General features: G+C 42.6%; 2 protein-coding genes and 1 pseudogene across 2 annotated transcripts; 1 reads left to right on the forward strand and 2 right to left on the reverse strand.

Moving 5' to 3' along the window:
• Positions 1-281: 281 nt before the first annotated feature.
• Positions 282-5,148, reverse strand: LOC144645389 (uncharacterized). Its single transcript, XM_078504959.1, has 3 exons — positions 4,639-5,148; positions 4,238-4,608; positions 282-530 (listed from the first exon to the last, which is right to left on the reverse strand). The coding sequence occupies exons 1-3, from the start codon at positions 5,146-5,148 to the stop codon at positions 365-367; spliced, it is 1,047 nt and encodes a 348-aa protein (XP_078361085.1). The 3' UTR covers positions 282-364.
• A 1,454-nt stretch (positions 5,149-6,602) lies between these two features.
• Positions 6,603-15,345, forward strand: LOC144645870 (uncharacterized; annotated as a pseudogene).
• A 3,405-nt stretch (positions 15,346-18,750) lies between these two features.
• Positions 18,751-24,499, reverse strand: LOC144645375 (uncharacterized). The gene is made up of 2 exons (XM_078504939.1): positions 24,135-24,499; positions 18,751-20,268 (listed from the first exon to the last, which is right to left on the reverse strand). The coding sequence occupies exons 1-2, from the start codon at positions 24,329-24,331 to the stop codon at positions 19,383-19,385; spliced, it is 1,083 nt and encodes a 360-aa protein (XP_078361065.1). The 5' UTR covers positions 24,332-24,499; the 3' UTR covers positions 18,751-19,382.
• Positions 24,500-25,064: the final 565 nt, after the last annotated feature.

Consider the following 25,064-nt stretch of genomic DNA (forward strand, 5'->3'; position numbering starts at 1 on the left):
ATTATGGCAACGAGAAAAGTATCCTTACTTCAAAGTATATTTAATTCGAAAAATATGGATTTGAATCAATGGTATTCTGCGTGACAGGCATTTTAGATCTTGAAAGTTGAAGATCTGCTCACAGTCAATTATCAAATATGTAGCATTCAAAACTACGTGCGTAAATGACAAGAACAATCAAGGTACGATCCACTCTTCATTACTACTGAACTGGCTTTTAAAACTGATGATCACGCAGTGGCTCATGCCACGGAAAAATCGTTTTGCGTGACTGATGACCTATTCACGGAAAGAAGTTGTTGTTATCATTTAGTGACCTTTTTCAAAATGCCTGCCACGAAAACAGTTAGCAAATTCACAAAACTCACTTTTCTGACAGTCCCACAAACAAAGACTCTTGTGGCTTATTAAGCTTGCGAATGATGTGCATCGAGGAACTGAGACTGAGAGTCAAAGTGAGACCAATAGCCACCGTGCGAAGAGCAGTAAGCTTAAGGTTGATAAGCGAGCCTTCAGAATTCAGCATAAAACAAGAAGCTTAAAGAAGCTTAAAATCGGGCGGTAAAACATGCATTCGTCAGAGATACTGTATCCCTCTTCTAAACTTTTCACTTGGGTTTCCCTTTAAATGCTTAACTGAATCACTCGTTACGGTGTCAGTTAGAGAAACTTTGAAAGAATTAAGTAGCACACGAGTCTGTGGTTGTTTGTCCATACTTGGAGAAATTCCCGCTTGGTCTTTCAAATTTTTATTTTGTTCCGAATACTGAACAAACTCGGTATTTTTAGATTTTGGTTTTTATCTTTGTATAATGGAAGATTAGCTAAATAGCGCTATTTAAATATTATTATTATTATTATTATTATTATTATTATTTTGCACTTAAAATTTTTGCACATAAAATTTTAAACTGCTTCTAAAAAGAGAACCATGAAAAAAAAAACAGTCAAGCATAGATTTTCATTTTAGGATGCAGTCACGCAAACGCCAGTTCTAACTTGCGTGATTCATTGCAGGTAATTTCTCCATCGCCGATATGGGTTCCGACTGAAACTCAAAACCCTTTAATGAAAAACAAAAAACATAAATTTTTCGCTAAAAAGAGCGGAGTAACTAGAAAAATACAGTATTCGCTACTGGTTGAATAAAGCGAATCACATAAATATCAAGAAAAAAATTCTTCGAAAGACAACTCCAAATAAGGCTGCATTCATTATGTATGCTACAGGGGGGGGGACAGAGGAATTTTTTTTTTCAGCAGCTCAATTTTTTATATCCCCCCCAAGGTCCATACAAACTTTCATAATCCCCCCCAAGCAATCAGCCGAAAAATGAATACCCCCCCCCCCCTTCCTCCCTCTCAAAAAATATCAAAATAAATATCTGTATAATAGTACACTACATATGTTTGAAATTTCAAGAGACATGTTAAATAAGAACATCGAGAGAGCTTTGACTGTTTATGTCATACCTATGCGAGCCAGTCTAAGTAGCGCAAATTCGGTATAGATAGCCTGCCAGCTCGAGTACCAGTACTACCAGGAGTATTGACAGGAACCTGCGTTTCACCGTCAACCTCATCATCATCATCACTCTCACACACTCATCCACGGATTCATCTCCGCTGTTGCCATCCTCTTCACCCACGTTTTCCGGCCGTTCAGCATCATTCCTCTCAAGTGCGACATGTGCCATTATTCTCCTTATCTTATCATTTTTCTGAGGTTGCATTAAATGGTTCCATTTTAGATGTTTTACTTTCTATACTGTATCGAAACATTACATCTACAGGCCAGGCACACTACTTAAAAAACTTCAAAATAGGTACTATAGTCTCTCAGAATAATAGAGGTACCCTTGTTGCCTATAATCCTTGAAAGAAGCTGCTATACTTATCATTTATTTTTTCACTTTTTAAAACTATTACAAAAGCTAGACAGAATCTTACAAAAAATAAGCATCCCCCAGGAGATATTTAAACAATTTTCATATCCCCCCTTTTTTTGCTCTAAAAATTTGAGAACCCCCCCCCCCCCCTAAATTCGTCTGTCCCCCCTGTAGGATACATAATGAATGCAACCTAAAGAAGGTAAAAAGAGGCTGACATGCATTAGATCACGCGTATCATGCAGATAACACCACACAGTGTGTCTTATATCTAATATATGCTGTACGTTTCAAAACCTTGAAAACGAATAAAACCATTCATATAAATATCAACAATAACATAAAATCTTTAAAACAAAATTACAAAAGAAAATAAAAAAAGACTAAAAAGGGGCATGCATTAGATCACGCCTAACAGATGCTGTTCGTTTAAAAAATTCTAAAATCCCAACTTAATGTGAAAAAAGAAAATAAGATTCAAGATGAGGCCAAGAAACATTTGAATGGCATTAAATTTTGAATACTTAAAAGCCGTGAAATTAGCATGCCGTGATAATATTCAATTAACTATCCGCGCCAAAAGGCAAGTTTTCATTTTGCCGTCAATTATTTCACTCGATGGCTTTACCGATCCTTTTAAAAATTCCATTCTAGCTTGTAGAAGTTATTATATAATTACTTTACATTTCCATTTTGTTTTCTGAGCTCTTGAAAGTGTGCGAGTAAAGTTTTTACAGCAAGAATCAAAATAAGTTTATTTTGTTGTGCAAACATTCAATTCGTTTGTGTCACACAACTTTGTCGGGCCAACGGTACACGGATGAAAATGCATGAACAAAATGGACACAATTCTTGCTAAATGGAAAATATCTTCAAAGTGGGTTTTGGCCGAAAAGTTCTTTGGCTACTAGCCGTTTTCAAAAGCAGAAGCTTGCTGCAAAAAACATTGCGTGACTGACGAAATGGCTTTTCATGTACAAAAAGTCGAACGCTTCAATAACACAAAAATAGATATATTTCACGCTTAACAGGAATCAGTATAAAATTTTAAATAGGAGAGTGATCAAATAGCTCCTGCTGAGTAAACATCAAAAGTGCGTGGTTTGAATCCTGACCAAGAAAGCGGCCGAGTGAACTACTAACTCAATAAAGACAAATAAATACGGTGCTTCAATCTATAAATAGATGTTATTTGTTTCAAAAGCCTGAAAACCCCAACTTAACGTGAAGAAATAAATGAAACATGAAAAAAAAGTTTCAGATAAATTTTTATTCAAGATGGGGAATAAAGAAAAAGAAAATTTCAAAACCGTGAAATTTTGTAGCCGTGCTAGAATTTAATTACATGCAATTACCTGCACCAAGATTTCATTTTGTAGTCCATTTGTTTTACTTGCTGGCTTTACGGATACTTTCAAAAATTCCATCATAGTTCGTAGAAATATTTTACATTTCCATTTTGTTTTCTGAAGTCTTGGGAAGTGTGTAAGTATAGCTTTTAGATCAAGAACCAAAATAAGATTATTTCGCTGTGCAAACATTTAATCGTCTCTGATACGCGACTTTGCCGGCTCAGCTGTACACGGATGAAAATGGACACAATTTTTTTTTATTAAATGGAGAGCATCTTCAAAGTATGCCGGCTCAAAAATTCTCTGCCTACCAGCCCTTTGTTTAAAAGCAGTTATGCGTGAAGCTTGCTGCAAAATCATTGCGTGACTGACGTAGCAGTTTTCAATAATAACAAAAATTATTATCAGACGTACCACCATTACTTGGACCTGTCAAAAAAAAATCACCGGTTTCGCAAACCAGTATTCAAACGCTTGAATAACACAAAAATATATATTTCACGCTTAAGAGAATTGAGAGTATTAGATAAAATCTAATATAGGAGAGTGATTTAATAGCTCCTGTCGAGTAGACCAAGAAATGTTTCGAAAAGTATTTGAATTTCGAAAGTATTGAAGCCTTAAAAATTGTGCGTGTCTGAGCCGTGGAATTTATTAATTGGTATTGCGTTCACAATAATAGTTTGGACATGGCAAAGAAAGCAATATTTTGCAATGCGAATCTCCAGTACTCGCTCCAAGTCAATACTTAAATGCCGGACACAAAAATATATATATATTTCGCGTTTAACAGAGCATAGAGTACTCGTAAAATTAGACGGGAATGATTTTGTAACACAGCTTCCAGAGTGTGAAATTTTGCAAGTAATGAAAACTTGCGTGACCGTGACCAAGGGATCGGCTGGGCCGCGAGGTTCTGGAACGATTTACCGACAAAAAAAAAAAACGACAAAATCTGACACAGATTATGAATCGGGCCCAGGCCCCGCCCGATTAATAAAACACGGCTACTATGTCACTTTCAACATAAGCACAGATCATACATACACTGATGTAGAACACATATCTTGTGACAAATTTGTGCTTGTTTAAGATGATAATAAAAAGCAGATTACAGATTGTGCAGACCGAGTTGTATGTTGTAAAATAAATAATTTTGGCTAGCGTCAAAGCAGAAACATCATCAAAGGAACAATATGGAACAACTACACCTAACATAAACAAATACATGTTTGATGCAAACCAATCACTTCGAATCAGTTTTACTTTTGAAAAGTTGGTTGGAACGGTCCACGTGGCTTTACAGGCAAAACGACTGTACAGAAAGAAACAATATATTTGAAGGGGTTGCCACCATAGAGTAAGGACCTTTCGCAATGAGCAAAATATCATACGAACGTCACTGTCAATAAAGTCACATTTAAAGGGGCCAACCCAGAAAGATTTTTGTTTAAAGTGCTCGTTTTCATCGAATCGGAAAAAAGACCATCCTCCACTGGATATACCTACAGGGAGAGCTGCTATGATGAGAATCACATAACCACAACCAACAGCAATTTTGCCAAAAATTTTCGCCAAGAAAGTTATGATACGTCGAATAGCTGAGCATCCTGTGTGTCCCGTCGTCGTTCGATTAGCATGAGGATCGTTCACAACGATGATAAGCGGCTGTTCTTCGTCTCCAGTTTGCTCAAGTTCCGTTTCTTGATCATCATTTCCCGGGGTTTCCTCAACTACTACGTGCAGGTTTGTTTCACCAACAGTCTCCTCGTCTTTAGTAACGCAACCTTCATGAACTTGTTGACCGCCAGACATGCGACAGAATTTCTTTGTTCTTCTAAGCCATTCGAGTGTAATCACTGGACCCAAGAGAAACCAATAGTAAAGTCTCTCTAAGTACTTTTGCATCCTCTTTAGGTCATCCGTGTTTTGTGATACGCTGATCTCAACATTACTTCGGTCTGCATCTACGAGAATGTGATCGTATATATATTCCGTACCTTCATTTGGATTTACCACAAAACATGTATTGGCATATAAAACCGGAATGAAAAGTTTGTCTTGACTGTCATTCCGTGTTCCATTACAACTACTGGGCACCTGGGTGGTTAGGAAGGAGTCAATAAAATATATAACAACAGGATATCCTGCGTCTTGTGCATTCACCGCCAAATCCTGTAATGGGCACTCGGCTTTGTGCTCAGTTGTGATGAGAGCGATTTTGTTGATTTGAATTTTTGACTTGTTAACATCAACTGGCGGTTGGCATGCATTGATAAGGTGAGAATATACCGCCAGACCACCTAAACGGAGTTCTTGGCTTTCCACTGCTGATGCTCGGATAAACGATTCCAGGAGAATCAGGAGAACCAGGCGAACCAGGAGACCCAGAAGAACCAGGTGAACCAGGAAAACCAGGAGAACCAGGAGAACCAGGAGAATTTGGAGAACCAAGTGAACCAGGAGAATTTGGAGAACCAAGTGAACCAGGAGAATTTGGAGAACCAGGTGAAGCAGGTGAACCAGGTGAACCAGGAGAACCAGGTAAACCAGGTGAACCAGGTGAACAAGGAGGTCCAGGAGAATCAGGAGAACCAGGAGAACCAGGTGAACCAGGTAAATCAGGTGAACCAAGAGAATCAGGTGAACCAGCAGAACCAGGTGAACAAGGTGAACCAGAAGAACCAGGTGAACCAGGTGAACCAGGAAAATCAGGCGAACCAGGTGAAAAAAAAGAATTTGGAGAAGCAAGTGAACCAGGAGAACCAGGTGAACCAGGAGAATCAGGAGAACCAGGTGAACAAGGAGAATTTGGAGAACCAAGTCAACCAGGAGAAATTGGAGAACCAACCCAACCAGGAGAATTTGGAGAACCAACCCAACCAGGAGAACCAGGTGAACAAGGAGAACCAGGAGATCCAGGAGAATCAGGAGAACCAGGCGAACCAGGAGACCCAAGAGAACCAGGTGAACCAGGAGAACCAGGAGAATTTGGAGAACCAATTAAACCAGTAGAATTTGAAGAACCAAGTGAACCAGGAGAATTTGGAGAACCAAGTGAACCAGGTGAAACAGGAGAACCAGGTGAACCAGGAGAACCAGGTAAACCAGGAGGTCCAGGAGAATCAGGGGAACCAGGAGAACCAGGTGAACCAAGTGAACCAGGAGAACCAGGTGAACCAAGTGAACCAGGTGAACCAGGAGAACAAGGTGAACCAGGTTAACCAGGAGAACCAGGTGAACCATGTGAACCAGGAGGTCCAGGAGACCCAGAAGAACCAGGTGAACTAGGTGAACCAAGTGAACTAGGAGGTCCAGGAGAACCAGGCTAACCAGGTGAAAGCAGGAGAACAACGTGAACAATGAGAATCAGGAAAACCAGGTGAACCAGGAGAATAAGGTAAACCAGGTGAACCAGGAGAACAAGGAGAATTTGGAGGACCAAGTGAACCAGAAGATTTTGGAGAAACAGGTGAACCAGGAGGTCTAGGAGAATCAGGAGAACCAGGTGAAACAGGAGACCCAGGAGAATTTGGACAACCAAGTGAACCAGGAGAATTTAAGGAACCAGGTGAACCATGAGGTCCAGGAGAATCAGGAGAACCAGAAAAACAAGTAAAACCAGGTGAACCAGGTGAAACAGGAGAACCAGGAGAATTTGGAGAACTAAGTGAACCAGCAGAATTTGGAGAACCAAGTGAACCAGGAGATCCAGGAGAATAAGGAAAACCAGGCGAACCAGGAGACCCAGGAGAACCAGGAGAATTTGGAGAACCAAGTGAACCAGGAGAATTTGGAGAACAAGGTGAACCAGGAGAACCAAGTGAACCAGGTGAACCAGGAGAACCAGGAGAACCAGGTGAACCAGGAGAATTAGGAGAACGAGGTGAACCAGGAGAATCAGGAAAATCAGGTGAACCAGGAGGTCCAGGAGAACCAGGTGAACCAAGTGAACCAGGACAATTTGGAGAACCAGGTGAACCAGATGAACCAGAAGAACCAGGAGAACCAGGTGAACCAGGAAAACCAAGTGAACCAGGAGAAGTAGGTGAACCAGGAGAACCAGGAGAATTTGGAGTACCAAGGGAGCCAGGTGAACCAGGAGAACCAGGTGAACCAGGTAAACCAGGTGAACCAGGAGAACCAGGTGAGCCAGGTGAACCAGGACAACCAGGTGAACCAGGTGAACCAGGTAAACCAGGTGAACCAGGAGAACCAGGTGAGCCAGGTGAACCAGGACAACCAGGTGAACCAGGAGAACCAGGTGAGCCAGGTGAATCAGGACAACCAGGTGAACCAGGTGAACAAGGTAAACAAGGTGAACCAGGAGAACCAGGTGAGCCAGGTGAACCAGGACAACCAGGTGAACCATGAGAACCAGGTGAGCCAGGAGAATTAGGAGAACCAGGTGAACAAGGAGAATCAGGAGAATCAGATGAACCAGGAGAATTTGGACAACCAAGTGAACCAGGAGAATTTGGAGAACCAAGTGAACAAGGAGAATTTGGAGAACCAGGTGAACCAGGAGAATTTGGAGAACAAAGTGAACCTGGAGAATTTGGAGAACCAGGTGAACCAGAAGAACCAGGAGAACCAAGTGAACCAGGTGAAAAAGGTAAATCCTGGAGAACCAGATCAACCAGGAGAACCAGGAGAATTTAGAGGACCAAGTGAACCAGAAGATTTTGGAGAAACAGGTGAACCAGGAGGTCTAGGAGAATCAGGAGAACCAGGTGAAACAGGAGAACCAGGAGAATTTGGAGAACTAAGTGAACCAGGAGAATTTGGAGAACCAAGTGAACCAGGAGGTCCAGGAGAATAAGGAAAACCAGGCGAACCAGGAGACCCAGGAGAACCAGGTGAACGAGGAGAACCAGGAGAATTTGAAGAACCAAGTGAACCAGGAGAATTTGGAGAACCAAGTGAACCAGGAGAATTTGGAGAACAAGGTGAGCCAGGAGAACCAGGTGAACCAGGTGAGCCAGGAGAACCAGGTGAACCAGGAGAACCAGGAGAACCAGGAGAACCAGGTGAACCAGGAGAATCAGGAGAATCAGGAGAATCAGGTGAACCAGGTGAATTTGGAGAACCAGGTGAACAAGGAGTTCCAGAAGAACCAGGTAAACCAGGAGCACAAGGTGAACCAGGTGAACCAGGCGAACCAGGTGAGCCAGGAGAATCAGGAGAACCAGGTCAACCAGAAGTACAAGGTGAACCAGGTGAACCAGGCGAACCAGGTGAACCAGGTGAACCAGGAGAATCAGGAGAACAAGGTGAACCAGGAGAATCAGGACAATCAGGTCAACTAGGAGAATTTGGAGAACCAGGTGAACCAGGAGGTCCAGGAGAACCAGGTGAACCAGGTGAACCAGGAGAATCAGGAGAACAAGGTGAACCAGGAGAATCAGGACAATCAGGTCAACTAGGAGAATTTGGAGAACCAGGTGAACCAGGAGGTCCAGGAGAACCAAGTAAACCAGGAGAATCAGGAGAACCAGGTGAACCAGGAGAATTAAGAGAATCAGGTAAACGAGGAGAACCAGGGAATTTGGAGAACCAAGTGAACCAGGAGAATTTGGAGAACCAGGTGTACCAGTTGAACCAGGAGAACCAGGAGAACCAGGAGAATTTGGAGAACCAAGTGAACCAGAAGAATTTCGAGAACCAGGTGAACCAGGAGGTCCAGGAGAATCAGGAGAACCAGGTGAACCAGGAGAACAAGGAGAATTTGGAGGACCAAGTGATCCACGAGAACCATTAGAACCATAAGATTCAGGTGAACCAGGAAAATCAGGAGAATCAGGTGAACCAGGAGAATTTGGAGAACCAGGTGAGCCAGGAGGTCCAGGAGAATCAGGAGAACAAGGAGAACTAAGTGAACCAGGTGAATCAGGTGAACCAGGTGATCGAGGTGAACCAGGAGAATCAGGAGAACCAGGTGAACCAGGAGAAATTAGAGAACCATGTAAACCAGGAGAATCAGGTGAACCAGGAGAACCATGTGAACAAGGAGGTCCAAGATAACGAGGAGAACCAGGAGAACTAGGTGAACCAGGTGCATTTGGAGAACCAAGTGAACCAGGAGAATTTGGAGAACCAAGTGAACCAGGAGAATTTGGAGAACCAGGTCAACAAGGTGAACCAGGAGAACCAAGAGTAGCAAGAGAACCAGGAGAATTTGGAGAACCAGAAGTACAAGGTGAATCAGGTGAACCAGGAAAACCAGATAAACCAGGAGAATCAGGAGAACAAGGTGAACAAGGTGAACCAGGAGAATCAGGAAAATCAGGTCAACTAGGAGAATTTGGAGAACCAGGTGAACCAGGAGGTCCAGGAGAACCAAGTGAACCAGGAGAATCAGAAGAACCAGGTGAACCAGGAGAATTAAGAGAATCAGGTGAACGAGGAGAACCAGGGAATTTGGAGAACCAAGTGAACCAGGAGAATTTGGAGAACCAGGTGTACCAGTTGAACCAGGAGAACCAGGAGAACCACGAGAACCAGGAGAATTTGGAGAACCAAGTGAACCAGAAGAATTTCGAGAACCAGGTGAACCAGGAGGTCCAGGAGAATCAGGAGAACCAGGTGAACCAGGAGAACCAGGAGAATTTCGAGGACCAAGTGATCCACGAGAACCATTAGAACCATAAGATTCAGGTGAACCAGGAAAATCAGGAGAATCAGGTGAACCAGGAGAATTTGGAGAACCAGGTGAACCAGGTGGTCCAGGAGAATCAGGAGAACAAGGAGAACTAAGTGAACCAGGTGAACAAGGTGAACCAGGTGATCGAGGTGAACCAGGAGAATCAGGAGAACCAGGTGAACCAGGAGAAATTAAAGAACCATGTAAACCAGGAGAATCAGGTGAACCAGGAGAACCATGTGAACCAGGAGGTCCAGGATAACGAGGAGAACCAGGAGAACCAGGTGAACCAGGTGCATTTGGAGAACCAAGTGAACCAGGAGAATTTGGAGAACCAAGTGAACCAGGAGAATTTGGAGAACCAGGTCAACCAGGTGAACCAGGAGAACCAAGTGTACCAAGAGAACCAGGAGAATTTGGAGAACCAGAAGTACAAGGTGAATCAGGTGAACCAGGAGAAAAAGGTGAACAAGGTGAACCAGGAGAATCAGGAGAACAAGGTGAACCAGGAGAATCAGGAAAATCAGGTCAATTAGGAGAATTTGGAGATCCAGGTGAACCAGGAGGTCCAGGAGAACCAAGTGAACCAGCAGAATCAGGAGAACCAGGTGAACCAGGAGAATTAAGAGAATCAGGTGAACGAGGAGAACCAGGAGAATTTGGAGGACCAAGTGATCCACGAGAACCATTAGAACCATAAGATTCAGGTGAACCAGGAAAATCAGGAGAATCAGGTGAACCAGGAGAATTTGGAGAATCAGGTGAACCAGGAGGTCCAGGAGAATCAGGAGAACCAGGAGAACTAAGTGAACCAGGTGAACAAGGTGAACCAGGAGAACCAGGTGAACGAGGTGAACCAGGAGAACCAGGAGAATCAGGAGAACCAGGTGAACCAGGAGAAATTAGAGAACCATGTAAACCAGGAGAATCAGGTGAACCAGGAGAACCAAGTGTACCAAGAGAACCAGGAGAATTTGGAGAACCAAGTGAACCAGGAGAATTTGGAAAACCAGGTGAACCAGGAGAACCAGGTGAACCAGGTGAACCAGGAGAATCAGGTGAACCAGGAGAACAAGGTAAACAAGGTGAACCAGGAGAACCAGGTGAGCCAGGTAAACCAGGAGAACCAGGTGAACCAGGAGAATTAGGAGAACCAGGTGAACAAGGAGAATCAGGAGAATCAGATGAACCAGGAGAATTTGGAGAACCAAGTGAACCAGGAGAATTTGGAGAACCAAGTGAACCAGGAGAATTTGGAGAACCAGGTGAACCAGGAGAATTTGGAGAACAAAGTGAACCTGGAGAATTTGGAGAACCAGGTGAACCAGAAGAACCAGGAGAACCAGGAGAACCAAGTGAACCAGGCGAAAAAGGTAAATCCTGGAGAACCAGATCAACCAGGAGAACCAGGAGAATTTGGAGGACCAAGTGAACCAGAAGAGTTTGGAGAAACAGGTGAACCAGGAGGTCTAGGAGAATCAGGAGAACCAGGTGAAACAGGAGAACCAGGAGAATTTGGAGAACTAAGTGAACCAGGAGAATTTGGAGAACCAAGTGAACCAGGAGGTCCAGGAGAATAAGGAGAACAAGGCGAACCAGGTGAACGAGGAGAACCAGGAGAATTTGGACAACCAAGTGAACCAGGAGAATTTGGAGAACCAAGTGAACCAGGAGAATTTGGAGAACAAGGTGAACCAGGAGAACCAGGAGAACCAGGTGAACCAGGTGAACCAGGAGAACCAGGTGAACCAGGAGAATTAGGAGAACGAGGTGAACCAGGAGAATCAGGTGAACCAGGAGGTCCAGGAGAACCAGGTGAACCAAGTGAACCAGGCGAATTTGGAAAACCAAGTGAACCACGAGAACCATTAGAACCATAAGAACCAGGTGAACCAGGAGAATCGGGAGAATCAGGTGAACCAGGAGAATTTGAAAGACCAGGTGAACCAGGGGCTCCAGGAGAATCAGGAAAACCACGAGAATTTGGAGACCCAAGTGAACCAGGAGAATTTGGAGAACAAGGTGAACCAAGTGAACCAGGAGAATTTGGAGAAGCAATTGAACCAGGAGAATCAGAAGAATCAGGTGAACCAAGTGAATTTGGAGTACCAAGTGAACCAGGAGAACCAGGCGAATCAGGAGAACAAGGTGAACCAGGAGAACCAGGAGAACCAAGTGAACCAGGAGTACCAGGAGAATTTGGAAAACCAAGTGAACCAGGAGGTCCAGGAGAATCAGGAGAACAAGGAGAACCTGGTGAACCAGGAGAAGTTGAAGAACCAAGTGAACCAGGAGAATTTGGAGAACCAGGTGACCCAGGTGAACCAGGAAAACCAGGAGAACCAGTTGAACCAGGTGAATTAGGATAACCAGGAGAACCAGGAGAATTTGGAGAACCAGGTGAACCAGGAGGTCTAGGAGAATCAGGAGAACCAGGTGAACAAGGAAAACTAGAAGAACCAGGAGAATTTGGAGAACCAAGTGAACCACGAGAACCATTAGAACCATAAGAACCAGGTGAACCAGGAGAATCAGGTGAAGCAGGAGAATTTGGAAGACCAGGTGAACCAGGAGCTCCAGGAGAATCAGGAGAACCAAAAGAACAAAGTGAACCAGGTGAACTAGGTGAACCAGGAGAATAGGGTGAACCAGGAGAATTTGGAGAACCAGGTGATCCAGGAGGTACAGGAGAACCAGGCGAACCAGGTGAACCAGGAGAATCAGGAGAACCAGGTGAACCAGGAGAACTAGGTGGACCAGGTGAACCAGGAGAACCAGATTAACCAGGAGAACCAAGTGAACCAGGAGAACCAGGAGAATTTGGAGAACCAAGTGAACCAGGAGAATTTGTAGAACAAGGAGGTCCATGAGAATCAGGAGAACCAGGTGAACCAGGAGAACCACGAGAATTTGGATAACCCAGTGAACAAGGAGAATTTGGAGAACGAAGTTAACAAGGAGAATTTGGAGAACCACGTGATCCAAGTGAACCAGGAGAAATTGGAGAACCAAGTGAACCAGGAGGTCCACGAGAACGCGGTAAACCAGGAGAACCATGTGAGCCAGGAGAAGCAGGTAAACCAGGAGAACCAGGTGAGCCAGGAGAAGCAGGTGAACCAGGAGAACCAGGTGAACCAGGTGAGCCAGAAGAACTAGGTGAACAAGGTGAACCAGGAGAACCAGGTGAACCAGGAGAACCAGGAGAACCAGGTGAATCAGGTGAACCAGGTGAATTTGGAGAACCAGGTGAACAAGGAGTTCCAGGAGAACCAGGTGAACCAGGAGCACAAGGTTAACCAGGTGAACCAGGCGAACCAGGTGAGCCAGGAGAATCAGGAGAACCAGGTGAACCAGAAGTACAAGGTGAACCAGGTGAACCAGGAGAACCAGGTGAACCAGGAGAATCAGGAGAACAAGGTGAACCAGGAGAATCAGGAAAATCAGGTCAACTAGGAGAGTTTGGAGAACCAGGTGAACCAGGAGGTCCAGGAGAACCAAGTGAACCAGGAGAGTCAGGAGAATCAGGTGAACCAGGAGAATTAAGAGAATCAGGTGAACGAGGAGAACCAGGGAATTTGGAGAACCAAGTGAACCAGGAGAATTTGGTGAACCAGGAGAACCAGGAGAATTTGGAGAACCAGGTGAACCAGAAGAATTTCGAGAACCAGGTGAACCGGGAGGTCCAGGAGAATCAGGAGAACCAGGTGAACCAGGAGAACCAGGAGAACTTGGAGGACCAAGTGATCCACGAGAACCATTAGAACCATAAGATTCAGGTAAACCAGGAAAATCAGGAGAATCAGGTGAACCAGGAGAATTTGGAGAACCAGGTGAACCAGGAGGTCCAGGAGAATCAGGAGAACAAGGAGAACTAAGTGAACCAGGTGAACCAGGAGAACCAGGTGATCGAGGTGAACCAGGAGAATCAGGAGAACCAGGTGAACCAGGAGAAATTAGAGAACCATGTAAACCAGGAGAATCAGGTGAACCAGGAGAACCATGTGAACCAGGAGGTCCAGGATAATGAGGAGAATCAGGAGAACTAGGTGAACCAGGTGAATTTGGAGAACCAAGTGAACCAGGAGAATTTGGAGAACCAAGTGAAGCAGGAGAATTTGGAGAACCAGGTCAACCAGGTGAACCAGGAGAACCAAGTGTACCAAGAGAACCAGGAGAATTTGGAGAACCAGAAGTACAAGGTGAATCAGGTGAACCAGGAGAACCAGATGAACCAGGAGAATCAGGAGAACAAGGTGAACCAGGAGGTCCAGGAGAACCAAGTGAACCAGGAGAATCAGGAGAACCAGGTGAACCAGGAAAATCAGGAGAATCAGGTGAACCAGGAGAATTTGGAGAACCAGGTGAGCCAGGAGGTCCAGGAGAATCAGGAGAACCAGGAGAACTAAGTGAACCAGGTGAACAAGGTGAACCAGGAGAACCAGGTGAACGAGGTGAACCAGGAGAACCAGGAGAATCAGGAGAACCAGGTGAACCAGGAGAAATTAGAGAACCATGTAAACCAGGAGAATCAGGTGAACCAGGAGAACCAAGTGTACCAAGAGAACCAGGAGTATTTGGAGAACCAAGTGAACCAGGAGAATTTGGAAAACCAGGAGGTCCAGGAGAATCAGGAGAACCAGGTGAACCAGGAGAATTTGGAGAACCAGGCGAACCAAGTGAACCAGGAGAATTTGAAGAACGAAGTGAACCAGGGGAATTTGGAGAGCAAGGTGAATCAGGAAAACCAGGTGGACCAGGTGAACCCGGAGAAACCGGTGAACCTGGAAAACCAGGAGAATCAGGAATAGCAGGGGAACCAGGTGAACCTGGTAAACCAGGTGAACAAGGTGAACCAGGTGAACCAGGTGAACCAGGAGTAGCAGGTGAACCAGGTGGACCAGGTGAACCCGGAGAAACAGGTGAACCTGGAAAACCAGGTGAACAAGGTGAACCAGGAGTAGCAGGTGAACCAGGTGAACGTGAACCAGGAGAGCCAGGAGAACCAGGTGAACCAGGAAAATCTGGAGTACTAGGTTAACAAGGAAAATCAGGAGAACCAGGTGTATCAGGTGAACCAGGAAAACCAGGAGAATCAGGAGAACAAGGTGAGCCACGCGAATCAGGAGAACCAGGTGAACCTGGGGAACCAGGTGAACCAGGAGAACCAGGTGAACCAGGAAAACCAGGTGAAGCAGGAGAACCAGGATAACCAGGAAAATAAGGAGAACCATGTGTACCAGGAGAATCAGGTGAACCAGGTGAACCGGGTGAACCAGGAGAACCTGGAGAACCAGGTGAACCTGGGGAACCAGGAGATTCAGGAGCACTAGGAGAACCAGGTGAACCAGGTTGTATTAGATGATGAATTTGACCGTTTTTTAAGTAAATATTATCCATCCATCCATCCAGGTGAACCGGGTGAACCAGGAGAACTAGGAGAACCTGGTGGTCAGGACTACTAGGTGAACCAGTAGAATCGGTTGAACCAGGTGAACCAGGGGAACTAGGAGAACCAGGCAAACTAGGAGAACCACGTGAACCGGGATATCCAGGTGAACTAGGAGATGCAGGTGAACCGGGTGAACAAGGAGAAGTATGAGAAGGAGAATCATGTGAACCAGAAGAACCAGGAGATCAGGACCACTGAGTTAACCAGGTGAATCAGATGAATCAAGAATACCATGAAAACCAGAAAAAATGGAGAACAAGGGGAACCACGAGAACCACAAGACCCAAAAGGACCATGAGAACCATGCGGACCAAAGAATCACGAAAATCACGAGAATAAGGAGTACCTGGGAACCACTAGAACCATGATAACCAGATAAACCAGGGGCAACACTAAAAATAGAGAACTAGGAGAACTAGGGGATCTAGGAGAACAATGAGATCGAGGGTAACCACAAGGGACCAGGAAAAACACAAAGACTAGGCTAACCAGAATAATTAATTACAGAACCACTAACAACTTCTGAGAGAGCCTTGTAATTATGTACTTATAGCACCCGGGGGACCAGTAAAACTAGGGCCTATCCAGTAATCCTTTCCGGTATATTTAATGACTGTACTCACCATAGTCAGAACATTCATATTCTTGGTTTCAGATAAGATAGATTGAAAACAGTTGTATACAATGACATCTCTTAGGGTGCTTTCCAATTGTCGAAACTGGCCGGCCACACCAAGTAAACTTGAGAACAGAATTCCGTTGTCAGTCAGATTTGTCCTGTCATGATAATCAATGCATACATTCTTTACTCTGTTGATGTGGTTTTGGTTAAAAATCTTGTGAAAATGGCCCTTTTTACATTCAAAAGTACCAGACCGGCCAGGCAGTTCTGACAATGCAAAAGCGTCCTTCCCCTGAATCTATGGGCTCTATGCCATTTACCGGTAATAACATAATGTTAAAAATACACCCAACTAGCCCCAAATTTGCTGCTGTATATTGTAAAATATTGAGATTTATTATCCAACTGCACTTCATGGAGTATAAACTAGTAATACGTGACTCGCAGGGCCTCGCGAAGCTCTGGGTTATTGTTGCCTAGTAACGGACAAAATACAGCAGACAGAATAGAAACAGAAACTGAACGACAACGAACTGCACGATTACAGAGACTTCGACAAAATACAGCAGACAGAATACAAACAGAAACTGAACAACAATGAACTGCCCGATTACAGAGACTTCGACAAAATACAGCAGACAATGAACAGTTTTCAACACCAGCAGTTTATAGCCTGAATAGGCGTTGAGGGAGTATTATGTGGAAATCAGTGTTATTTTAATCCGAAAAGAAAAACGATAAAAATGAAAGGCTCAGGATTCGAACCCACAAAAAAAAATAATAGTAGAAAAAAAAAAAAAAAAAAAACCTAGCCAGATTCGAACCCCTGCCCTCAGTCCCGAAGATCTGATTTCAAGCCAGCGCGTCACACCATTAGTCCACCAGCGCGCGGCCGTGTGACGTCATTTCCGCCAGACACCAAGCTCACAAATATGACCGTAAACTCCACACGAGATTTCATCCCGCCTGAGCCCTTTGAGGGACAAAATTATACACCCCGCTATGCTCGGCCTTCGGCCTCGCTTCGCGAGGAATAACACGCAAAACGAGTACAAATATTTGTACTCCATAAAACTGGTTTAATGATAGTTGTACTCTTACTACAAGACTGGTTTTACAGGTTACGGATTCCTCTTGAGCACTGACACAAATGATTCAACTGAAACCATTACAAAGTCAGCATTTTGGGAAAAGAAAACGTTAGACAGTAAATCTGTTATAAGACATTTTAGTGTCACAGTGTAGCATCCCTGTATATTAACTCAATCACCCACTGCAGGGCTCATTAAAAATATACAGCAACATTACACAATAAAATGTGTAATAAGATGTATACAGTCTTTTAAAGAAGTTAATAATTTCCCTAAATCCCTTTAGTTCTAATTAAACATTCAACAACCTGAACCAACTTGATAAAATCCTGGCTAGTGGGCAACATAAACTCTTATAAACTGCTCGGGGGGGACCACAATAATTATTAACTTTTGTTCTCCATAATAATTTATTCATTTCTCCAAATGTGTGATCAACTGTAACGATTTTTATTCATTTTACTTGTGTGTTAATGAATAGAATCAACCTCTTGTTAAGTAAATAGAATATGAACACCCATAAGAATAAGGATTCACTACTGGAAGTGCAAAACTGAATCCTTACCAGGGCCTTAGCAAGGAACAAGCAAACCAAGGCACTTGCCTTGGTAAACATTTTGATTTGTTTTTGTTGTTTTTTTGTGTTCCTGTAAGGGGCTATACCTTACTAGTAAGTAAATATGAATAAAGTGTTTCTTTTTATTTAATATTGCCCTAAAAAGGCATTTTTGGGCCTTTACATTTTGAAATTTGACCTCCTTGTGGGCTTGCACCCTCGGAACTTCACAATTGATTAGCCTGTCTTTAAAGTCTGGCTGTGGGCCTGCTTACAGACCATATCATTACATTAATTGAGTATAATTTTATTACATCTAAGATTGTGTTGTTCATAAAAATATCCATACCTCCCCGACGAAAGGTTCGTTTCGTCTGAACCCCCCCACCCTACCACAAATTACAATTCAGCTTTATACTTTCCTTTAAAAATTTTGGTTTTTGAGACCACCTCCCCCAACCACAACTGATCTTAATTTTCTACTACCCCAGTTTAACCCATTGACTCCCGGAGATTTTCAAAAAAACTCAATTTTTTGGACATTTTTTACATTTTCTGGTCAGTTATAAGCTAATTAAGCTTAGACCCACTCAAAACATCACTTGCAATAATTATGAAGGTATGCCCTTCTTTCCACAATCATTGCATTTTAGGTCATAGTTGTTTGGGCATGCGCAAAAATCAAAATTTTGATTTTTTGGGTTGAGAAAGTGCCCTCCCACTTAAGGCTTTTAGTTTTTCATTTTTTTTTTCTCACTTTTCCTTTTTCTTCTTTTCTTATCTTTTTGCTGCAGTTGTTGGCCTTCAACTGGGCTTGCTTTCAGTTTAGTGATGAGTTCTCTCCGGGGGTGGGGGGGGGGGAAAAAAGGGGGGGGGGGGGAAAAGAGTGATGACGTCACAAGAGGGACAATGAGCAACGTTGGTAGAGGCCGGTTGAGGCCAGCACAGGAGCCAATGGGTTAAATCAATGATAAAGAGGACAGTTGAAGCTCCTGAAGCTTATCTAACAGACACCTCCTGAAAGCAGACACTTAATTAGTTATGGTTCCAGCCACATACAAATGGCATGTTTTTAACCTCCCACAAGCAAACACCCCTCCATCCCAAGGGCTTCTGCTTACAGAAGATTCCATTATGTATTTACTGGGGGGGGGGGGGGTAAAATGAGACTTTGCTGGTTAAATTGAGGAACCATAATAATTTACTTGAATGTGCGCTGCCCCCATAATAAGTGCCACCCTCAAATAAGCGCCACATTTGGGACAAAAATGTGTCCCCCACGAATGAGAGCCGCAGTCCCGATGCAATGCCTTTTCAATGAATTCCGTATAACTGAAAAAAACTAACAATGCAAATGTAAAACAGCAACGGAAATTAATTTTCATCAAAAGCAATGTTCTTCGGTTCAAAATAGCCTATAGCTAGAAAGAGACTGAACACTAATTCTAATCAGTTTCTTGCTTACAATTTTAGTGAAATTTTGTTAAATAAAGTGCCATAAGAGAGAAAAAAATGGCGACAATCAAAGGACACTTCTATTAGTTACCTTGAAATTTTTGCACAGATAGAAAATATACCATTAAATTAAAAGACAAGATTTCTTTGATGTGTCCAATTTTTAAATAAGCATGCCCCTCGATTAAGCGCCACCCTTGAAAAAGTGCCGCATTTGAGGCTAAATAATTTAATAAGCGGCCGCAGCACTTATTCAAGTAAATACGGTACATGTATCTTTTATAATTCAATAAGACTATAACTAACAAATGCTGGGTACAGAGATGTTAGTCATCATCTTTAGGGATAACCACATAACCTTCAGATATAGCTTCTGAGAATTTCCAGTTCAAATTATGGTAAGTGGTATCTTTTGTATCCTTTTGTACACTTGATTCTTTCTCTTCATTGTAGTTTGACCACAGAACTGCAGCAAGTCCGCACACTATGAAACTGCCACCAAAACACTCCAAGAGTTGCAATGATTTTCCAAGAAAAATGAATGACAATATTGCACAGAATAAGGCTTGTAGAGGCCAGGAAGCTGTGACAATGGTTGACGGCACTTGCATGTTACACCATGAAAGAAGTAAATAACACATCGAGGAGGTAATCAAGATCGCATACACTAGACAATAAAAAGCTTCCATGGAGAAACTTGTAAACTTCTCTGGCTGGTTAACATAGGTTAAGGAAGCAAGAGCCATAAACATAGCTCCAAAGAAGTAACTCCAAGCAGTGACAGCCATGGGCTGAGTTTTCCATATTGAGTATGGTTGGTTAAATATGTATTTCTTTTGAATGATGTAGTACACAGCCGTGCTCGAGGTCTGGCCAAGAAGACAAATGCATCCGAGAAACTGACTCCCACCAGAAGTGCCACTCACCAGCCAGGACTCTTCACTGGAATTACTCTTGAGCTTCCCTAGTGTCATTGTCACAGCTCCAGTCACTGCTAAAATTATACCCAAAACTTTGGCCCAACCATGTGATTTTGACAGCTTAGGAGGAGGCTCTACCCCTGATATCATGGCTAGAAAAGTACTCCAAACAGGAACAGCAGGTTGAAACATGGCAGCCATGTTCGCATTTGTCAAGTAGATTCCAAGCAGGAAGAGCAGCTGGGCAACGAACATTCCTGTTAGTCCAAGAACCATCAACAAAGGGATGCTTCTGCAAGAAATACAAAAATATATAAGGACAGTGTAAGAATTTAGAAAATGTCGTTATTAATAATATATAATTTTTATCATAATTGCTAACTTATTTTGACTTTTAATTAAGGCATAAAACTTCTATTTCTGTCTTTATACATGTATGTACTTTGATAAGGATTTGTTTTAGATTTTAGCCAAACTTTTTTGACTGAAAACTGTTTTCTTTTACTGACATTCATGAAAAAATCAGTTTACAGTTAAAAAATCTAAAGTGTTCTGAAGACAGTACAGACTACTAATTGTGTTATATAATCTTCATCCGCATGACAGTTGTGAAATTTACTGAAGGTAGAATATAATAAAAAATAATAAATAATAAATATAAGAATAATAATATATAAGAATAAATATATCTTTTATGACATTTTAGTGTAATATGGCTGTATATATTTTTAGGAGTTATGCAGTATACAGCGCTTCTACACACTAAAATGTCTAATAAGTGATTTATTATCCAATGATTTCTTTCCCCAAAATGCTAATTTGCCACGTTTCTTAACCTTATAGACGGAGGGACTTATATCCGGGGGGGGGGGGGAAATATAAGTGAAATAAAAATAATCTTTCGAAACAAGTCACAACAGTGTTGATCGAAATATGTTTTTACAGTCATTACCCTAAGATAGAACTGAACAAAGATTTTTAACCAAACTTTGCCTACTGGTTTATTACTTTATAATTACTCTGCGAGTACTGGCAAAGTACACTTTTTTAGCGATAATTTATTTTTCAAACATAGGAATAAATAAATAAATAAATGTCTTAATTGACCACTCCCCGAATGGGGTTTTTCAGGGCCAATGTAAACAAACTCTGAAAGAAATATAATTGTAAACAATTAATTGTTTACAATCAAACAATTAAAAAAATTGGCAGGAGGCAGACCAGTTGGCTATTTACAAGCGTAGCCGAGGAGTTGAATTTGGGGCTACCGAAAACAACACCAGCTAGTGCTCAGAACGGGACTTGAACCCGTGTCATCCAGATTTCAAGTCCGGCGCTCTAACCACTCTGCCATGCTGCCTCCTACGAATTGATCTGTTTTCATTTTACAGAAAGAATTTGATCGCTACACCCAAAATATGAGAAAAAATTGATAGGTCACCATACTCGTTTATGAGAAAGCAACAATTTACTTCTCTTGCGGACTAAGCCGCATACAAGAAAGCCGCCATTTTGTTTATGTGTGCGCGCTCGACGCACACACTAATTACGTGTAAAATTCTGCACAGTAACTATGCGCAATGCATTACAGGGCAATGACCTTAAGATAAAAAGTCATACTAAAGCAACATTCAGCCATGTTCAGTACTGTCATCCAGTCGAGGGGGCACTCATATCCAGGAGGGCTTATAACCGGATTTATTTTTTTGTTTCCAGGTAGATGGGAATATAACCAATGAGGCTTATAAGCAGGGGGTTTTATAACTGGAATTTTACAGTATACCGTCTATGCTAGCTCTTCTAAACTATCTGGGAGTCCCGGGGGGGGGGGGAGGGGGGGTACTCCCATAAATTTCGGATAGGGGTGTGCCGCCAAGGTTCTTAAACCCTGACCCTATTTAAGGATAAAGCAAGCGAAGATTGATACCCTTTTTAAGGCCCAAAACCGAAAAATGACACCCTATTTAAGGGGAGGAGAAACGTTCCGTGACAACCCAAATAACGGCTAACCGCGCACGGCAAAATACAAATCTTTATAAAATCGCTTTTCTAATACCTGAACTGAAAATTCAGTTTTTAGATATCTTTTTCTCGTTTAGCTGGGCGTTTATTTTAGCTAATAGAATTTAGGTACCCTATCTAAGGATCACAGCGGGAACACATTGCCAAAAGGAGCAAAAATGATACCCTATTTAAGGACCGAGAACCTCAAAAACCATACCCTATCGGGCGGCACATACCTTTATAGGCCACATATGGGAGTACCCCCCCCCCCCCCCCCCACGGGCTGGGAGTCTCCTACATAGCGACCAAATCTCGCAGTCTCATGTACATGTATGCTTTATCAAATCTCCCGGACACAAAGGGAATGCTTGAAATATGTGTTCACGCTAATTTTAACAAATTTGGACGCCATCCTTTGACATGCTTTTGTGGTTGAATCAGCGGGACCTATTTTTTGGCTCCATTTTTGGGGTAAAGAAAAGGTACCTTATAAAGGCAAAATTTGCGATCTCCAGGATTTCGACTTTTTTAGGTTGGCATCTCTGAACGTTTCAAAAACATTTTACTTAATTATGAATCCTGGTTACTCTTCCATTTTCAATCTCTGATATACACACGTACAACAAATTCAAACCAACATTTTAATTAAATAAAATACAAAAAAAAATAGAAAACGATGTTATCGGCAAGATATTTAAAAATGTGACCCTCCACGGGAAAACAGGGAATAAGGTGAACGCACGCGCACGGCACGGAAGCAACTCGTTTGCACGGTCCTAACACGACACGCTTATCGTGCGATTATGCGAATTAAAACAATTGATTTCCAGCAACGTGCTTGTGGCCATTGTTTGCATTTGGCTAACACGGTAGAGCTTTGTTTTATAACACGGTGGATTGACACGGTTATTTTCAACACGGTAGATTTCTTAACACGCTAGACTTCTTAACACGGTAGATCTTGGAAGTATTACAAGTTTAACGAACTACATGTGTTAAGCAAAGTTTGTAGACTGCAAACAGTCCCTCTTTCCATTAGTCCGTTAAGCAAAATGCTAAAAAATAACGATCAAGAAACGGACTCCAGTTTTTCGGTTGCGATTTTTTCCTCGCTCGATAGACTGAGTCAAAGATGAACTGCTCGAGGTCAACAAAGTTTGACTCTCAACGGCGCTGCGAACGCTTATAAGTTTTCGCGGCAAGATGTAATGAAATTATACTTGACCGCAAAATGACAAGGTGTCGTTGTCCGACCGAGTGATATCGGGTTTGAAAATAATGTTTCGTGTTATAAGTTTCATGCCTTGAACAGCCGCTAGGAGCTAATGAGTGATTTTTCAAGCTCGAACGACTTGACCGTTCTAATCTTCAATCAGAAAATTCTGGATTGAGTATTTAAAACAAGAATTTAAATTCCTGGAAACTAAAGAAGGTTGCGTCTCAGTCATGCTCGCTTAACTCAAAAACCCCGCTAACTCCAACTGTTTTTCGTTTCCCTTCAGAGTTCGAGTTACCGGTGTTCAACTGTAGATTTAACACCGAAATCAAAAACCGTCCGCAAAGTGAATAAACGGGAAATTTCTGGTGTTAAATATCAGAATATCCGAGCTTTCTCATATGGAATTGGAAACAACTAAGCTGCCCTGGTTAATACGAACATTATAGTGATAGAAATTAGGGTTTGTTAACACGGTCATCATGTTAACATTTTGCACGCATTAACACGGTGACCCTGTCAAGATGACCGTGTTATGATGACCGTGTTAAGAAGACCGTGTCTTAACAGGCTGCTTTGTTTTTAGCGTGCAAGGAAAAACAATAGCTTTGCTACTAATGAGGAAAGTGACTTACACGGTGCTACCGTGTTGAAACACGCATCTTTTGTTTAAACGTGCGAACGTGTCGTGCGCGTGCGTTCACCTTATTCCCTGTTTTCCCGTGGAGGGTCACAAATAGTTACACATAATTTCTATTTTTTTTTTTTTTAATTTTTTGAACGAACAAACACCATCAAAACAAATTTTGCCTCAATTTTCTCGCATTCTTCACAACCATCATTCGTCTCTATGGCAAATTTTACGGCATCGATATTTTTATCTGCCAGAAGTGAAATCTCGATATAGAATACAACATGTTTATTGTGCTCTAGCTTACCTCAGAGATGGCACGCTAACTTTTCCTTCGACGAGAAAAGCGGTCAACAACATAACAGGGAAGGCGCCAGTGTCACGCAACAGACAAAACACCAAAGGGTCCGCTTTGCTATCCTTGGCAAATTTTGTGACGATCACACCATACGCTCCAAAACCGAACTGAGCGGCGACTAAGGCACTCCAAACACGCGACGACATGTTTTCTACGCTGAACGTTTCACTAACAGTGTGTTATTTGGGTTTCAGTGCAAATAAAAGACGATCCTCCTTCGATATTGGGTCGGCCATATTTAAAATTGTACGTTTCGTGTATGCTGAACGATTGTGTACCTCACGTCAAGGCAGGGGTCTGGGACCAAAGCACCCATAAAAGGGCGGGGTGGGGGTAAAACGGGAAGGCTCCGCTCCGAGGTCAAAACCCTTGCTCCCTTATATACCATTTTTGACAAAAAAAGAATTCTTTCATATAATTTACCTTCGATAGGAAACGATACCTCTTTCTCATACCTCCACGTTTATTATTCTGCAAAATCTCTGTTCCCTTGATGAAGTTGTGTCCTACCCTATTCCCATGATTCCCTTCTGTTCAAGAAAATTCTGGGTGGTGAACCTGATATAGTGAACTATACAGAGAAGATCTGTGGCCACCAGAAAGGGGTATCTTTATCAGGCTGAAGATAATGATAATACTCAATACACAAAACACTGCATGAAAATAAATATTTTAATTTATTATTTTCTTGTTGCTTTAGAATAAATTAAGATCTCAACATACCTTGCTCACAAAGTCACTTACCGTATTACTATAATTTATTCGATTAAGCGCCCAACCTCGAATAAGGGCCCACCTCGAATAAGCACCCACCCTGAAGGTAGGAAATGTAAATAAGCCCCCAGCCTCGAATAAGCGCCGGCCCCAACCCACAAAATA

This window comes from Oculina patagonica, chromosome 3, assembly GCF_052425735.1.
Source record: "Oculina patagonica isolate OP01 chromosome 3, crgOcupat, whole genome shotgun sequence".
Classification (NCBI taxonomy): Eukaryota; Metazoa; Cnidaria; class Anthozoa; order Scleractinia; family Oculinidae; genus Oculina; species Oculina patagonica.

Excerpts from the sequence above, each read along its gene's own strand:
- LOC144645375 (XM_078504939.1), bottom strand. The coding sequence starts at position 24,331 with ATGTCGTCGCGTGTTTGGAGTGCCTTAGTCGCCGCTCAGTTCGGTTTT. Across the intron at positions 20,269-24,134 it reads GTTAGCGTGCCATCTCTGAG|AAGCATCCCTTTGTTGATGG; the intron begins GTAAGCTAGAGC and ends TATTTCTTGCAG.
- LOC144645389 (XM_078504959.1), bottom strand. The coding sequence starts at position 5,148 with ATGCAAAAGTACTTAGAGAGACTTTACTATTGGTTTCTCTTGGGTCCA. Across the intron at positions 4,609-4,638 it reads GTGACTTTATTGACAGTGAC|GTCCTTACTCTATGGTGGCA; the intron begins GTTCGTATGATA and ends TCATTGCGAAAG. Across the intron at positions 531-4,237 it reads GACATAGTAGCCGTGTTTTA|TTTTATGCTGAATTCTGAAG; the intron begins TTAATCGGGCGG and ends TTAAGCTTCTTG.